The sequence below is a fragment of the Saccopteryx leptura genome, chromosome 2 (genome assembly GCF_036850995.1).
Source record: "Saccopteryx leptura isolate mSacLep1 chromosome 2, mSacLep1_pri_phased_curated, whole genome shotgun sequence".
Lineage (NCBI taxonomy): Eukaryota > Metazoa > Chordata > Mammalia > Chiroptera > Emballonuridae > Saccopteryx > Saccopteryx leptura.
The window spans coordinates 164,346,074-164,364,957 of NC_089504.1; the positions used below are offsets into that span (position 1 = coordinate 164,346,074).

The 18,884-nt window shown below is 41.8% G+C and overlaps 1 protein-coding gene across 6 annotated transcripts in view; it reads right to left on the reverse strand.

Moving 5' to 3' along the window:
- Positions 1–1,862: 1,862 nt before the first annotated feature.
- The window catches only part of IFT88 (intraflagellar transport 88), a 152,116-nt gene continuing 135,094 nt past the window's right edge, over positions 1,863–18,884 (reverse strand). For all 6 annotated transcript variants that reach the window (XM_066369219.1, XM_066369216.1, XM_066369218.1 and 3 more), the window contains 3 exons: positions 15,746–15,812; positions 2,400–2,510; positions 1,863–2,166 (listed from right to left, as the gene is read on the reverse strand). In XM_066369219.1, coding sequence (XP_066225316.1) covers positions 2,045–2,166; positions 2,400–2,510; positions 15,746–15,812 — 300 coding nt within the window. In that variant the 3' untranslated portion in view covers positions 1,863–2,044. The remainder of the gene's footprint in view (positions 2,167–2,399; positions 2,511–15,745; positions 15,813–18,884) is intronic.

Genomic DNA, 18,884 nt, shown 5'->3' on the forward strand with positions numbered 1-18,884 from the left:
AGAAAAAGGCAACAAGATACTCAAACCCTCGTCATGTTCACTTAGAAACAAATCCTTACCAGTGTTCGTGATGAAGATGTCACCATCCGTACAGTCATGAATGTGATTTGTTGACTTATGTCTGTCCTCTCACTCCCTGGTCACTGAGCTGCCGTGGTGCCAGGCACAGCTGGAGGACTGCTTATCACACAAAGACTGAGCTGTCGGGAAAGCCTTTTAGGCCCATTAAGCCCAGAGCCAATGTGTGATTGGCTACATTCCTACTTCATTTCTTGGGTTACTGATGTACGCATCTACCCAAACTTCTCAGTTCTCTAAATGATGGTCAGGTTTTCTGGCTGTAGTTCCTGTGCTGTCATCTTGGTTAGCACCGGGACCTACCACTACTCCTGTTCAGCCCTCCTGGCACCTGTGAGACCCACATGGATAATGCGTTCAGACCCTCGCCTCTATAGGACCACCTAGATCCAGTTGTCCTCCTGCCACATCTCAACTATCAAATCATGTGGTCAGATTCCAGACGTGGTCATTGCCAATGACAGCACCACATCCAAACATTCGATTTCAAATATCCTGCTCCCTGACACAGTCCCTTTCTATCCACACCCACTCTACCACCGGCATCCCCTTTCACATCACTGTTTTGTTACCCACACTTACTATATCGAAAGCCCTTTTAGAAATATACTGTCTTCTGACCAAAAGTTAAGCTCTTCAAGGATGAGGTCTTGCTCTGTCTAGTCACTGTTGTCTCCCCAGAGTCTTGCACATACTGGGTGTTAGTGTTTGTTGATTGCCACCCTGGTTGGATCATAATCGGTCTTGGGAGCAGGGAAGGTGATTCGATGTTGACTTCCTGTCTCCTCTATCTAGAGTGCACGCTGTGGTGACAAAGCTAGATAAAGTGTAGTGTCCATGCTCTCCAGGGAGGGTTTGTGATGAGCCACTTCTGGCTGCCTGTCATTGTGATTCCTCTGCACAGTGCAGATCAGTTTCCAAGCCACGCCCTCAGCCATAGATGGGAACTGTGCTTGTGCAGCAGTCACTGCTCAGTGCCATGGGGCTGCGGCAAGAGGGTTGCGGTTTGGTCTTTTCTTACTATATACCTGATGTACTGCCTCCAAACAGATTGTTCAAAACAGTATTGTAGCCCTGGCCGGTTGGCTCAGTGGTAGAGCGTCGGCCTGGTGTGCAGAAGTCCCGGGTTCGATTCCCGGCCAGGAAGCGCCCATCTGCTTCTCCACCCCTCCCTCCCTCCTTCCTCTCTGTCTCTCTCTTCCCCTCCCGCAGCAGAGGCTCCACTGGAGCAAAGATGGCCTGGGCACTGGGGATGGCTCCTTGGCCTCTGCCCCAGGCGCTAGAGTGGCTCTGGTTGCAACAGAGCGACACCCCGGAGGGGTAGAGCGTCGCCCCCTGGTGGGCAGAGCGTCGCCCCCTGGTGGGCGTGCCGGGTGGATCCCGGTCCGGCACATGCGGGAGTCTGTCTGACTGTCTCTCCCCGTTTCCAGCTTCAGAAAAATACAGAAAAAAAACAAAAACAACAACAACAACAACAAAACTATTGTAACCCCCTCAGGCAAAACTTTCAAAGAGTTACAGTTTACAAACTTGAAGTAATTTAGTTTGAACAAAGATTCAGCAAGGATATGTCCCTACATGGTATTTTTCAAGTGGCAACTCATGAAATCAGTGTAGTTTTTGTTACAGCACTTTTAAAATGAAATTTAGAAAACAGCATGTAGTGCAGTAATAAAAGTAATTTTTGTGAATAAACACATACGTGTATGTGGGGGTACTAGGTGAGGTAATGAAACTTGTTTCTTATGTTTTCAAAAGGGTAAGGAAGTCATTGGCCTAAAGGATTAGTTTCACATGTTTTTATTCCATTAAAAACAAAACAAGACTTAAACCCATACTCATAGAACAGAATACACTTGTTTCAAGTTTTGAAAATGTACAAAAATAGTTTGTATGTTTAATCTGACGTTTAACATATATTGCAAGGCAATGTTTTCCCTTTAATTAATAACATATAATGTGCATATTATTCTGGAAGCAAATCGTCTCTTAAGTCTTCATCACCAAAATCCTCCTCCTCAATTCTTTTCTTGGCTGAAGTCTTTGGTCTTTCTACTTGAGGGCCAAGTGGATCTGCATACGAGGCGTCTACGTTCAAAACAGGTGGTTACATTAGAGTGACATAAAAAACAAAACAAATGTGAAACCAGTTATATGCAAATCAAAACTAAGCAACTCAGAGTGAACAGAAATGCTCTCCCAAGTTAGTTAAATTTTGTCTGTATATACAAAATTCTTCATGGCCAATTACGTACTTTGCCATCGCCCCAGACTTTGGACCTGTGGGGCCTGTGGGCTGGGTGGGGAGCACGGACACTTGCCTATTTCTTTGCGACTGCTACTTTCATAAGGCTTGTTCATCCCAGGCAAAACTCTGAGTTTGTCACTTAGTCGTTCACCTTTACTACTGGCACTGCAGTTCTGGCCACTATCTGAAAACACAAAAATAAAAATGCATTTGATTAACATGTTTAGAAAACATAATGCTGCACCACCAAGTAAAAGCATACTCATTTGCTAAAGCAACCAGGTGGTTTCATTTGGAAGCCAACTTCTAAGGGATGTAATTTTTGTTATCTGAGATTTAAAAGAAATCTCTTGCTGGGAATCTATAAGACAGAAAAAACATCACTTAAGAGTAGTCTTTATGTGTATTCTTTCAAATGTGTGCTTAGTTATAGGTTCCAGTTTACCGATTCCCGTGTGAGACATTAGAGACCACTTTGACAGTGAGCACTGGAGAAAGAACAAACAGGAATTGATAAGATCAACATGAGCTGAGTCCTCAACCTCAAATCAAGGCAGCTGAGTGGCCCCAAAACTACATCAAATAAAAAACAACAGAAGAGGCTGTGCACACTCAACCTAGATCGGAGAGAACCCCCACACACAATCCACTTTCTTCAAACATCTGAAGAAGGTTCATATAGAAAAGAACGCTGTATTTGCCGGCATAGTCCAGTTGATTTTGGCTCAATATAAGGAATACTTGAAAAGGATGACTGTGTCCAAATATGGAATGGGTGCTGTGGAAATAACGCAATTCACATCCCGGACAATTTCAGCTAGCGTGAACATTCATATTAGTAAGAAACCTTAGTGGTACTTTTTAGTCTCTGTAACCATATATTCCAAAAGACCATGCCTACAGTCCCACAGTTTTTATTTCTTCCCCTTGAAATCCCCACAATCTTGTTATAAAACCTTAACTTTCTTCTTTTTTTGTGTGTGACAGAGACAGAGAGAGTCAGAGAGAGGGATAGGGACATACAGGAAGGGAGAGAGATGAGAAACATCAATTTTTTTTTTTTGCGGCACTTTAGTTTCTCATTGATTACTTTCTCATATGTGCCTTGACCGTGGGGCTACAGCAGACCGAGTAACCCCTTGCTCAAGCCAGCGACCTTGGGTCCAAGCTGGTGAGCTTTGCTCAAACCAAATGAGCTTGTGCTCAAGCTGGCAACCTCGGGGTATCGAACCTGGGTCCTCCACCTCCTGGTCAGGCAAAAAAGCTTAACTTTCATCAAGAATAGTCCACAAATATGCACTGATCATTTCAGAATATATTTTATATTTTAGCTTATTGATATTGTTCATGGATATAAATAAAAACAAAATGGTCTTTAAAATATCCACATTTTTAAGGCTGGCTAACTAAAATGGTATGTCTTCTATGGGTTATCAAAAGCTCACTATCTCCCTACATTGCTGATTTTATTGAAAATAAAATGCCTGAGAGCCACTGCGTCTGAAGGTGTCTGGCCCACGTGCAGCTGAGAGCAGAGGAAGGGCTCTGCTCGGCCTGGAGTGACCTGGCAGGGCCGGCCACTGAAACAACTTGAGGGCTGTTCGTGGTACTGACACCAAAAGCAGGGCGGCAAGCACGCAGTGCTACCGCAGGCTCAGGATGTCCTGATATGCTTGTAGAGCAGAGTGCTACATAGTTATCTCCACCCCTCAGCACAATACTCTTTTAAGCATATGAAACAGACGTCTTTTCCAGGCTGGTTCATTGTGTCTCCATCAGAGCACAATGCCCCACGTCCCACCTGGCCCAAACTCTATGTCTCTGTGTTTTCCTTCATGATCCATCATCCCCACTCAGGTCTTCACTTCCACATGCAGGTCCCGGCACCTTAGCCTAATGCACATATTTTATGTTCTCTTTTTGTTATTTTATTCCTCTCTAACTTTTTTAGTACAATTAAGTCAAAATTTTTTGCACCTACAAGTTGCTAATGGGTGTTTTTCAAAGTGCCTGAGCGAGTTCAGGTCAAGAAAGTTTGAAAATTATTGCTCTAAGCAATATTGTTTTTACTTCACTTTTTACAGATATGTTATCTACGTAAATGTAACAAAACCCCAATATCTCTCTCAGGTATCCAAAGCTCTTCTGAAATCCTAATGTTTAATTTCCAGCCTGAGGATTCTAATCCCATAGAAAAAGCAAACCTTTAAAAATGAAAACTGACCTCCTCAGAAAAATGTCATCGTCCAATTGAAAAGCCATGAATACAAATTTTTAAATATTTTCTATAATAAAAATCACTGAGGATATACTGCAAATATACTCATTTCATCACTTTCAATAAACTTTCATGGCGTAACATTGCCATACATGGGTAGGTACAAATGGAACAAATAAGCATTTAATCAGCCAATGAGTTGGGGTGGTGTTGGGCAAATAAGTTTGTAAAATCTGTATTTTCTGGGTTTGCTCACTTTTATTGTTAAAAATGGCCGCTGCCCAGGTAAATTGTGCTGCCAGGCGAAACTGCTAATTACTTTCCTGCTTGGGAAGGGGCTTTGTTATGCTAATGTGTGCTGGAGGAGGGTTTTTTAAAATTCATTTTAGAAAGAAGGGGGGGGAGAGAGAGAGGAGAGAGAGAAGGGGGGAGGAGCAGGAAGCATCAACTCCCATATGTGCCTCGACCAGGCAAGCCCAGGGTTTCGAACCAGCGACCTCAGCATTTCCAGGTTGACGCTTTATCCACTGCGCCACCACAGGTCAGGCAGAGGAGGGGTTTTTGTGCCAAGAAAAGTTTGTGAGGAAGAAGGAAAAGAAGCAGCCAAGATGGCAGGGTGCTGAAGGAGAAGCCAGTTTGTGCAGAGATGAGAAGGGAGAAGATGTGCAGATGGGGAACCAGAGGTGACTGAGCTGGTGGGGGCCTTTGATTCTAGGAAAATCCGGATGTGTCAGTGGCTTTGGGAGCCCTGAATGGAAAGGGAAGTTGTTTTCCCACTGTGTGTGTATTAACTCGCCTGCTGGGTGTGACGATAGAATAAAGGAATGGCTCACCATTTTTTGGCTCTGCAATTTCTTTACCATCCGTCCAAATCTAATGGGAACCTGCACCTGCCTGGCTGTGATGGCCGTGACTACTGGCCATACAGGTGAGTTTTATGCTCCAATAATAAAACAAGTTATTATAATCTTTTCACTATAGCAACAAACAATTACTATTTTCTAGAGGAAAATTAAATAACAAATAGGTTCAGAAAATAGAATCAGGAGATCAATTTATCTAAATTATCAATCAATTAACATAAACTTCCAAATGATAATTTGGAAATTTTTTTTTTTTTTTTTACAGGGACAGAGAGAGAGTCAGAGAAAGGGATAGATAGGGACAGACAGACAGGAACAGAGAGAGATGAGAAGCATTAATCAGTTTTTTGTTGCGACACTTTAGTTGTTCATTGATTGCTTTCTCATATGTGCCTTGACCGTGGGCCTTCAGCAGACCGAGTAACCCCTTGCTTGAGCCAGTGACCTTGGGTCCAAGCTGGTAAGCTTTTTGCTCAAGCCAGATGAGCCCGTGCTCAAGCTGGTGACCTCGGGGTCTCGAACCTGGGTCCTCTGCATCCCAGTCTGACGCTCTATCCACTGCACCACTGCCTGGTCAGGCTGGAAAAAAATTTTAAAGTCATAGAATTTAGAGTTAGGGGGCATCTTGAAACTTACCTATACCAGGAAAAAAAAATAGCCCTATAACATGGACAACATATACAGAGAGATAATTCCCAAAGTAAAATGAACAATAAACATATAAAAATGGTTAACCTTACTTAACCTTGGAAACATATTATAAAAAGCAAGTTAGAACACTATCAAAGTCCCAATGGCATTTTTTTTGCAGAAAAAATAAATTCTATGATTTGTATAGAATTTCAAAGGATCCTAAATAGCCCAAACAATGCTGAAAAAGAAAAACAAAGTTGAAGGCCTTACACTTACAGATTTTGAAACATATTGCAAAGCTACAGTAATAAGACAGTATGGTACTGATTTAAGGGACCAATGGAATAGAACAGAGAGCTCAGAAATAAAATCTGATGTATATGGTCAACAAATCTGCAACAATGGTATTAAGACTACACAATGGAGGAGAGACAGTTTCTTCAACACTGTTAGAAAAACTGAATATCTACATGCAAAAGAATGAAGTTGGACCATTACCTTAAACCATATACAAAATGAACTAAAAATGAATTAAAGATCTAAATGTAAGATCTGATATAATATTAGTCTTAGAAGAAAACATAGAGGAAAAGCTATAACACTAAAAGCACAGGCAACAAAATGAACAACAGATAAATGAAACCACATCAAACTTGAAAACTTCTGTTCAGCAAAGTAAAAAAATCAACAGAGTGAAAAGACATCCTAAGAAGTAAATATTTGCAAATCATATCTCTGATAAGAGGTTAATATCCAGATTATATTAATTCCATAATTCAAGAACAAAAACACAAACTATGCAATTTAAAATTGGTCAAAGGATTTGAATAGACATTTATCCAAAGAAGATATTCAAATGTCCAACAAACATATGAAAAGATGCTTAACATTGCCAATCATCAGGGAAATGAAAATCAAAACCACAATGAGTTAACACTTCACACCAATTAGATGGCCAGAATCAAACAACAGAAAATAACAGTGATGGCAAGGATGTTGAAATCCTTGTGTTTTGTGGGTGGGAAAATAAATATTGCAGTGCTATGGAAAACAGTATAGAGGTTCTTCAAACTATTAAAAATAGAACTAACATATGGTCCAGTAACTCCACTTCTAGGTATATATTAAAAAGAATTGAAAACAGGATCTCAGAGATATTTGCACACCTGTATTTATAGCAACATTATTCACAACAGCCAAAAGGTGGCAACAGCCTCCATATCCACCAACAGATGAATGGATAAAGAAAATGTGGTACAGACATACAATGAATATTATTCACCCTTGAAAAGGAAGGAAAACCTGACACATGCTACATCATGGAGGAACCTTTAGGACACTGTGCTAAGTGAAATAAGTCACAAAAAAGACAAATGAAAAGCATGGTTCCACTTATATGTTATCTAAGTCAACAAACTTAGAAACTGAGAGTAGAATGGCGGTTGCCCGCGGTGGGGAGATGGGAGGGAGAAAAGGCTAGTAACTGTTCACTGGGTTTTGAGTTTCAGTTTTGCAAGAGAGAAAGAGAAAGGGACTGATAGGGACAGACAGGAAGGGAGAGAGATGAGAAGCATTAACTCTTCTTTGTGACACCTTAGTTGTTCATTGATTGCTTTCTCATATGTGCCTTACGGGGGGGGGCACTACAGCGAGCGAGTGACCCCTTCCTCAAGCCATTGACCTTAGGCTCAAGGTAGCAGCCTCAGGGTTTCGAACTTGGGTCCTCTGTGTCCCAGGCCAACGCTCTATCCACTGTGCCACTGCCCGGTCAGGCTCCATTCCTAAAATTTTTACTAAGAAAATCATGCAAATGCCTGATAACAGGAAAGTAGACATGATATAATGGTGAATGAAGAAAGCAGTGTACAACATTTTACAGTATGATAATCTCTATTTTTAAAACACATTCATCTTTCAGTATGATATTTTGAACATGTTTTTGTCTTTACTTTTACCTGGAATTCAACATTTTCTATGTTAGATAGTATTCATTTTTTTGTAGTATTTTAAGAAATATTATTTCCTTTATGAAGTCGAGACTTCATTAGAGACACAGTGTGATGATTTAAAAAAAAATTTTTTTTTTAATTTTATTTATTCATTTTTAGAGAATACAGAGAGAGGGAGAGAGAGACAGAGAGAGAGAGAAGGGGGGAGGAGCTGGAAGCATAAACTCCCATATATGCCTTGACCAGGCAAGCCCAGGGTTTCGAACCGGTGACCTCAGCATTTCCAGGTCGACACTTTATCCATTGTGCCACCACAGGTCAGGCCACAGTGTGATGATTTAATACCATTCTTTCTGGTTTCCATTTTTAACTTTGAGAAGTCAACAAGAGTTCTTCAATTTTTGTATGTTATCATTTGACTATGATATATAAAATTATTTTCTTGTTATTTACTCCACTTTTGATTTAGGTTTGTAAATCTCAAGACCTCATTAACTCCCCCAAATTTTCAGTCATTCATTATTTCCTTTCCCTCATTCTGTCTTTCAATTATATGTATATCAGACCTTCCACTTTGTCCTTCATATCTCTTAATACCTCCTTTTTCCTGCTACTTTTACTCTTTCCTGCATTCTGGGTAATTTCTTTGCTCTATCACCCAGGTCAAGAACACTCTCTTCTTGATCTAATTTGCTCTTCAGGAGTCAGGACGGTTTTTCTATAACAAATCAGATAGGCAATACTTCAGGTTTTGCATACCATATGGTTTCTGACTATCAATGATTGAGTACAGTTGTTTTCCAGTAAAACTTTTATCAACAAAAGCAGGTGGTAGATCAAGCCAGACTTGGTCTGCAGCCTGCAGTTTTCAGAACATTGCTTTAAACTATCTATTGTGTTTCTGATTTCAATTATATTTTTCAGTTTTGGAAGTTTTTTTTCTCAATTCTGCCTAGTAATTTTTATATTGCTTTATTCTGTTGTCATACTTGAAATACGTAAGTATTCCCCACTGTCTGAATCCAATTCCTGAGTTTGTATAGTGAGAATCTGAATAGTGAAGCATTCTGTTACCTGCTTCCTAAATTTAGATAGCAACTGTCAGAGTTCATTCAGATAGCAGAGGATAACAACCCTACCTCCAAAATCTGAGCTCAGTATATTCAGTTCTAGAGTTCAGATCACAAGAGATATGTGAATTCTTATTTTAAAATCTATTCTTTATCTGATAATTATAATTATGTGTAGTCCTTAGCGATTGGATTCTACAGTTTCTGTTGCTCACTCATAGAGGCTTATTTCCTCAGTGTTTTCTTCTTAAAGTTGTAGGTCCTTGCTCTTTGGAACTCTGTCTGAAAGAATTTTTTGAGGCTTAGTTAAAATACGTTCCTCCTGGGAGGATTTACTTTGTTTCTTCTTGGCCCCTGGGAGCACCAACAACTCAAATCCACTCTTATCCCAGATCTCCAGCTTGGATGCTTCCGGCCACACAGGTAATAATGAATTTGAGCTCCAAGCCACATAGTAGCTTATGGTTAGGAGGCTTTTCCTGTTTATCCCATTCCAATACAGCCAAGGTGGAAACACAGCCTTTGGTGGTGGTGGTGGTGGGGTGTGTGTGTGAAATCTTTTCTATTTGACCCGCTGGGAGGATTTTTTATCAAGATTCCTGGCTTTATAAAAGGGGCTTTTTGATCTGACCTCTGGCCTTCTGTGACCCAGGCTTTATCTCTGTTCCCTGCGAGTGGCCTATAAACCCAGGCTCTAGGCCACTAGGAATTTGTTAGAGCATCACCAGCCTCTGTACTTACTATGTCTTTGCATTTAAAATTTCTACTCATTTGTGGTCTCCAAATAATTTCCTTCTTTCTTGCCAACTCAGTCATGAATTTACAAAGTTATTTTCATTTTCTTATTTATTTTTCCTTCCTCTTTCTTTTCTTTTCCTCCCTCCCTCCCTCCTTTTTCCTTCCTTTCTGCCTCCCACCAGCCCACTATTTTCAGGAGGCTCCATGTAGAAAACTTTCCCTGAATACTCAGTCCATCTTACTGTCAGAAATAGAAGTCTGTAACAATGTCACAGTCAGGAGAAACACATAAAAATGTCACTAAAAAGGTTAGAGCTAACCTCTTTGTTTTACAGATGAGAAAACAGGCCTAGAAAATTAGACTGAAAGAGGTCTCACACTGAGAAATCTGCTGTGCGGATTCTGCAGTGTAAAAGATCTGCCTCCTATAGAAGTCTATTGGGGGTGGCGGATTCCACCTTTGGAATTTTTCTGCTCTAGGAAAAGTTCTAGCGTGGAAAAAATTAAGCAACATGCTCTATATTTGAGCGGAATCTGCTGCGGCCTCCCATTGACTTGAATAGGAGAGGAAGAAATGTGTCGGAACTGCATTTCTGCTGTACAGGGGATCTCTCTTCTGCGGAATCCACGGGTCTCCCATTGAAGTAAATGAGATGTGGATTCCACCGCAGAAACCGCTGCTTTATAGTGTGAAAGAGCCCTGAAAGATACCATGCTGTGCAGAAACTGCAGTGTATCCTATAACGTAGTTCACACTGTTCTATATAGAAAACTTGCCACTAATCTGGAAAAAGCAGATCCATTAGTTAAGCAGCTATTTACGGAATGGTAGCCCCAATACACTAGGTAAGGGGGTCCATTAGTAATAAATATTTCTCAATATATAATTAAATATTGTTTTTGTGATTAGTCACTATGTTTAAATTATGTTTGATTTGTAGCAATGAGAATACATAATGCATATCAGGTATTGACATTCTGAATCATAACTGTAGCAAAATTACAGTTATGAAGTAGCCACCAAAATTATTTTTTGGTTTGGGGTCACTGCAACATGAGGAACTGTATTGCGGGGTCACGGCATTAGAAAGGTTGAGAATCACTGATGTAAAGCGTGGCACTTTTCACATAGATGTGGAAAGTTTATGTGGATAACTATGGCCTTATTCACATATTCCTGGCACATGATCTTCCCAGCTTAGCAGCTTAGCTGGCCATGAAACGTGGCTGAGTAATGACAAACATCCAGACAAAGCAAACTCACAAGTTCTTTCCGCAGTCCTGTTTCAGAACCCTCCCGTCCTCAGAGCAACCGAGACCCTCTTACTACTGATAAAGCAAGTTTGCTGTTTTGAGACTTGGGAAAAATCTAGCAGCTCCTTTGCTACAGGGGAGACACCCTGCTTTGACCAAGATTTTTACAAGTCAACTCATACTAAGAAGGCACTCAGTTGTAACATTTAAACAATTTTTTTGTTTGTTTTGAGAGAGAGAGAGAAACATGAAGGAAGAGAGAGAGGAGAAGCATCAACTGGTAGTTGTGGCACTTTAGTTGTTCATTGAACTTTTCACATGTGCTTGACCGGGGGCCATGCCACTGTCCCCTTGCTCAAGCCAGCAGCAACCTTGGGCTTAAGCTAGCGAGCTTTGGGATCATCATGCAGGTGACCCCCATTCACACCAGTAACCCTATGCTGATGAACCCATGCTCAGAGTCAGTGACCTCAGGCTTTTAACTGGTGACCTCAGCATTCAAGGTCAATGCTTTATCCACTACACTACCATAGGCCAGGTGAGAATGTTATACTTTTTATACATGAGTTCTTTTTTAATTAATATATTTTTTATTATTAATTTTAATGCAGTGACATTGATAAATCAGGGTACATATGTTCAGAAAAAAATCTCCAGATTATTTTGACATTTGATTATGTTGCATACCCCTCACCCAAAGTCAAATTGTCTTCTGTCATCTTCTATCTGGTTTTCTTTGTGCCCCTCCCCTTCCCACCCCCTCTCTCTTCCTGCTCCACCATCCCCCCCCCCCATTACCATCACATTCTTGTCCATGTCTCTGAGTCTCATTTTTATGTACCATCTATGTATGGACTCATATAGTTCTTAGTTTTTTTCTAATTTACTTATTTCACTCCATATAATGTTATCAAGGTCCATCCATATTATTGTAAATGATCCACTGTCATCATTTCTTATGGCTGAGTAGTATTCCATAGTATATATGTACCAAAGCTTTTTAATCCACTCGTCCACTGACGGACACTTGGGCTGTTTCCAGATCACCAGGAAGGCAAACAATCCAATCAAAAAATGGGCTAAAGAAATGAATAGACACTTCTCCAAAGAGGACATAAAGATGGCCAATAGGCATATGAAAACACTAGAAAGCCCGGCGGTCATACGAAATGACCGCTGTTCTAGATATTATAAATTGTAATTAAAATGATTTGTGCAAAGGTGTCTGCTAATTCAAACTGAATTACCCAGGGCAGGCGGCGAGGACGCCCCTTTGCTTAGTACCCCACGGGGTTTCCCCCTTCTACTTGCTTAATTGCTTAAAGTAGAGTGCAATGAAGGAAACCACTGGCGGTACATTTCTTAAGAGCCACAGCTTGCTATTTGGATGCTGATTAGTCAATAATTTATTCAAGAGTGGTGGATAATTCTCAATTAGTGGAACTACAATGTTTCCGTACTTGCAACATTGAGAAAATCCTTTCTTGTCATGGTCAAATCGATTAGTTTCTAACTTGAAGTTTAAGGACTGACAGTGTTCACATTTAATATTCATGTTACCAGAGGAATGCTCAAAAATTGAAGTTTCTCCATTTGAAACTGTTTTAATCCTTTTTATGTTTCGGTCAGCATCACTCTGTCGTTTTTTTGCATTTCTCTCCTTTGTTCAAGGGACTCATTTTGTCGAGACAGGCTTTTCTGTCTTGCATCTGAGGCAAGCCTTGTTTCTCTATGCTCATCAGTCTCATTTTGCCGAGAAAGACGCATTTGCTTTGCGACTGAAGCAAGCCTTGTCTTTCTCTGCTCAGTGGTTTCTTTTTGTCGAGAAAGCCGTTTTTGTGCAGCTTTAGCTCCTTTTCTCTCCTCTTCAGTGCTGTGTTTTCTAGGAGGCATTCTTAAAAGAAATTACCTTAAGACGTAGTTTCTATGTAAAACAGATGATTGCCAATGCAAACAAATGTTCACCTTCCCCCTGACCTGCTCAATTTGCGTTCAGCCGTGGCAACTTCACCCCATTGGCTAGTACAGTTACGCAAGCAACCAATAAGCTATCGGCGACAGACACTTAAGCCGCATATAATAAAGATGCTCAACATCACTAATCATTAGAGAATTGCAAATTAAAACCACAATGAGATATCACCTCACACCAGTCAGAATGGCGCTCATCAACAAAACAACACAGATTGAGTACTGGCCAGGATGTGGAGAAAAGGGAACCCTCCTGCACTGTTGTTGGGAATGCAGACTGGTACAGCCACTGTGAAAAACAGTATGGTGATTCCTCAAAAAATTAAAAATTGAACTGCCTTGTGACCCAGCTATACCACTTTTAGGAATATACCCTAAGAACACCATAGCACTTTTCCAAAAGGAGAAATGCACCCCCATGTTTATGGCAGCATTGTTCACAATAGCAAAGATCTGGATACATGAGTTCTTTTTTTGTGAGAAAGTTTTATAACATAGGCTGTATTCATGGAACAAATTAAGAGGCGTGACCACATAAACTTCCCCCACATGTTCTCTCTCTTTTTTTTTTTTTTTTGTATTTTTCTGAGGCTGGAAACAGGGAGAGACAGTCAGACAGACTCCTGCATGCGCCTGACTGGGATCCACCCGGCACGCCCACCGGGGGCTATGCTCTGCCCACCAGGGGGCGATGCTCTGCCCCTCCGGGGTGTCGCTCTGTTAGCGACCAGAGCCACTCCAGCGCCTGGGGCAGAGGCCAAGGAGCCATCCCCAGCGCCTGGGCAATCTTTGCTCCAATGAAGCCTCGCTGTGGGAGGGGAAGAGAGAGACAGAGAGGAAGGAGAGGGGGAGGGGTGGAGAAGCAGATGGGCGCTTCTCCTGTGTGCCCTGGCCGGGAATCGAACCCGGGACTTCTGCACGCCAGGCTGACGCTCTACCACTGAGCCAACCAGCCAGGGCCTGTTCTCTCTCTTTTTTTTTGGTGACAGAGACAGAGAGAGAGACAGAGAGAGGGACAGATAGGAACAGACAGACAGGAAGGGAGAGAGATGAGAAGCATCAATTCTTCGTTGCAGCTCCTTTGTCTCCTTAGTTGTTCACTGACTGCTTTCCCACATGTGCCTTGACCAGGGGGCTACAGCAAAGCGAGTGACCCCTTGCTCAAGCCAGTGACCTGGGGCTTCAAGTTAGTGACTTATGGGCTCAAGCCAGCCACCCTGCGCTCAAGCCAGCGACCTCGGGGTCTTGAACCTGGGTCCTCCACATCCCAGTCCAACGCTCTATCCACTGTGCCACCGCCTGGTCAGGCCCCACACATGTTCACTTTAAATGAAAATGAAGTCAGTTTCCAAGGGAAGACCATCTTTACTTATTTGGAAAAAATATAGTTAAGAACATGAAAATTATTTACAGCTGTAGATAAACTGAAAGCAGAAAAAAAACTAAAGAGAAGATGAAAAGCAATGTACTTCATTGTTGTTAATTCTTTAACAGATTAAGATCTTGGCAAAGATTTTATGATTTAAATTAAATGATTTTACCATATTGAGTATGTAATACATTTATACTAGTAATGAAAATAAGAAAAATATCTAGATCTTTAATACCATCAATGATATTTAATAGGGCTGATCACCATGAGTTGTGCCACATGGCAGCAGCAAAGGAGGCAGGCTTGCCGCCTGTGGGTGACTTTTACCTGAAAAATTGGCTATAAATAATTTCCATGATGCCACACTTCTAACACACTTTCAAAACCTAATAAAATACCTGAATTTCCTGCTTGTTTCTTATTTTAGTGACTTTAGTACACTGTTAAGTGAATATTATTTTGTTCATGGAAAATACATATTTATTATACAATACATTTTAAAATAAAATATGTATTTCCAATGGCTTTAGGCGACCCCTGTGTTTTGGTCATTCGACCCCCACCAGGGTCGCGACCCACAGGTTGAGAACCGCTGATCTAAAGGCTAGGGATGGTATGGAGACATCAGTGTCCATCATGACCAGGAGTCTAACAAAACCACCGTTGGCACTCCCAGGATGCAGGCTCTGGGCACCAGCTCCTGTAACCTGAGGGTTAGCGGGCCAGGACTCAGGTTCCCTGGGAGAAGCTGGCCTGGTCCTTGGAGAGTCAGCCTATCTTGCTAGAACCAGAGGCACTAATGACTAACCACCTAATAAATTTGGTGAAGCAGAGCTCTGACTTCTAAAGAGTCTGTGTCTCAGGTGCAGGCTCTACCCCTGAACCTTAGAAATACACATGTCTAGCCTGATCAGGTGGTGGTGCAGTGGATAGACTGTTGGCCTGGGATGCAGAGGACCCAGATTCAAAACCCCAAGGTCACCGGCTTGAGTGTGGGCTCACCAGCTTGAGCATGGGATCATAGACATGACCCCATGGTCACTGACTTGAGCCCAAAGGTCACTGGCTTGAGCCCAAGGTCACTGGCTTGAGCTCAAGGTCACGGGCTTGAGCAAGGAGTCACTTGCTCTGCTGGAGTCCCTGGTCAAGAAAAGCAATATGAGAAAGCAATCAATGAACAACTAAGGTGCTGCAATGAAGAATTGATAACTTCCTGTCTGTCCCTATCTGTACCTCTCTCTGTCTCTCTCACTAAAAACCACAAACACACACACACAGTTTTGGGTTGTTTCAAAATATTTCCAAAAGCCCACATACTAATCCAGAACTTGAAGAGACAGAAAACACTCACCACTACCAGCACTCCCCTCTCTCTTGCCGCGGGAGCCTCCGCTGCCGTCTCTGCCAGACTTTATGCGCTACAACAAAAGAAGATGAGTTTAAAAGAATAATTGATACACCTTCAAAACTGAAGATAACTAAATACTGATTTTTAAATTTACATTACTATGTAACTCCTGCTCCTACTTTCCTGAAAGCTGGCATGAAATTGTTACTTGAGTTGGTTCTACAGAAATTAAGATACATTGTTTTGTAAGTCAGGGGCTCAAAGCCTGCACTCTAACATGCTGAGTGACCAGTCCTTGTCACACACTCAAATGGCACTTACACTTCAAACTGCAGTGTAATCTCTACGTATACAAACATCCTAAAAACCAAATATTCTCCTGACGTGGAGGTTCAGTTTTAAACAATTGTTTGGGGGCTGGGTAGGAGGGAAGACAATCTATAAAGAGGCTATTTCCTCCATTGGTCCCTCTCTACAATGGTTGGACATAAATTATTATAGGGAAAAAAGGGAAGATGGCTTTTGAAATTCAACTTCTACAATCAATGCCCTATTAAAATCTCACTAAATGCTTAATCTGCATAACAATCTACTTTCTGAGATACAAACTGACCCTTAAAACAAAAGAAATAGGCTCTATCCAGGCAGCTCAGCTGGTTAGACCATTGACCTGATACTCAAAGGTTGCAGGTTTGATTCCTGGTCAGGGCACATACAAGAACCAATCAATGAGTGTGTAAATAAGTGGAACAACAAATTGACGTTTCTCTCACTCTCTCTAAAGTCAATAAATACAATGCAGACTGGTGCAGCCTCTGTGGAAAACAGTATGGAGATTCCTCAAAAAATTGAAAATTGAACTGCCTTTTGACTCAGCCATCCCACTTTTAGGAATATACCCCAAGGACACCATAGAACAGTTCCAGAAGGAGAAATGCACCCCCATGTTTATAGAGCATTGTTCACAATAGTGAAGATCTGGAAACAGCCCAAGTGTCCGTCAGAGGACGAGTGGATTAAAAAGCTTTGGTATAGGCCCTGGCCGGTTGGCTCAGTGGTAGAGCATCGGCCTGGCGTGTGGAAGTCCGGGTTCGATTCCCGGCCAGGGCACACAGGAGAAGCGCCCATTTGCTTCTCCACCCCTCCCCCTCTCCTTCCTCTCTGTCTCTCTCTTCCCCTCCCGCAGCCGAGGCTCCATTGGAGCAAAGATGGCCTGGGCGCTGGGGATGGCTCCTTGGCCTCTGCCACCCCAGGCGCTAGAGTGGCTCTGGTCGCGGCAGAGCGACGCCCCGGAGGGGCAGAGCATCGCCCCCTGGTGGGCGTGCCGGGTGGATCCCGGTCGGGCGCATGTGGGAGTCTGTCTGACTGTCTCTCCCGGTTTCTAGCTTCAGAAAAATACAAAAAAAAAAAAAAAAAAAAAGCTTTGGTACATATGTACTATGGAATACTACTCAGCCATAAGAAATGATGATATCAGATCATTTACAATAACATGGATGGACCTTGATAACATTATACAGAGTGAAATAAGTAAATCAGAAAAAACTAGGAACTATATGAACCCATACATAGATGGGACATAAAAATGAAACTCATAGAGACATGACAAGAATGTGATGGTAACAGGGAGTGGGGTGGAGGGGTGGGGAGGGGGCAAGGAAGGAGAGGGAGGGGAGGGGCACAAAGAAAACCAGATAGAAGGTGACGGAGGACGATTTGACTTTGAGTGAGGGGTATGCAGCATAATCAAAGGTCAAAATAATCTGGAGATGTTTTCTTGGAACATATGTACCCTGATTTATCAATGTCACTGCATTAAAATTAATAAAAATAAGATTAAAAAAATAAAGTCAATAAATAAAAACTGAAAAACAAACCACAGAAATGGTGATGGATGAACACTTGATTTGTGGGGGTGAACACACAATACAGTGTGCAGATGACGTGTTGTAGAATTGGGCACCTGAAACCTGTATGATTATGTTAACCAGTGTCACTCCAATAAATTCAATTAAATGAACAAATAAAAACCCACAAGAAATACTTCCATGCTGTGACATTCTTAGGTTTCCTTTTACACTTTATAGTTATTTGTGTTTTTGCTTAAGTGTGAGAATTTTATCGACACTGAACTGCCTCAGGTCACAGTGCAGATGGTTAGATACACTTCAATGAACAGAATCAGACAGCTTTTGATTATTTTCTGTAAAACTGAATTAAAACTTTTTAATACAGGTTGATATCTTATTTAGATCTTTAGTAATATAAACATAACTTCATATTTAATTCAAAGAACAGATTATTCAGCGAACCCTGACAACGTGGTCTGCTGGGAAGAAAGAAACTTCTCTTCACTAATTCAAGCCTCATTTCCATCTAAGAATCTGTTGGCATAGTCAGTAAAAGGAGGGAGCAGGGGGTCAGACATTCATCTTAGTAAACTAGAAGCTGAATCAGATACTGGGCCTGCTCCATTAGGAAGTTACAACATTCCCTAAAGCCTGATTTACTAGAAGGCCTTTACTAGGAAGCCATAGCATTTATAGACCTGTTCACATACTACAGGGGGTGGGTACCACCACAACCTCCCAGGGGGACTAGACCAAGAGGGAAATGTCTCTGCTGCGACATGTGTAGTAGAAGTAAGGATGGCACAGGGGTTAGCACTTCCACTTTGAGGCCCACCTTGTAAGCCAAAGTGGCAACATGGAAGGCTGGAGCCTTGCCTGGGAAAATCTGGAAAAAGAATCAGACTGGATGAGAAGTGCGGAACCCTGGTAGGCCCAGAAAACAGACCAGTTAAGTAGAAGGCCCGACTGAGGCACAGGAAGAAACAGCGAGTGGGTTGGGTGGTTTGAATGATAGCTTGCTTGAGCATGAGAACCAAAGAAATACATGGAGGATCGTCTGAACCTCAGGGCAGGTGCGCTAGGGCCTGCCTGACCTTCACGTCCCTGAAGGCGTGGTTTCCCTTCAGCCCAGTGAAATTTCACCACGGTGTTTAAACTTCACGTGTGTGTCTTTGAAATTCCATCTCTCCATACTGCAGAAGGACCCAGTTTCTCCAGCAACAAAACCTTCTGCTAAATCTTAGAATTTTAAAATATGAAAATGTTTGTTTTGTTCCATTATGAAAAAAAAA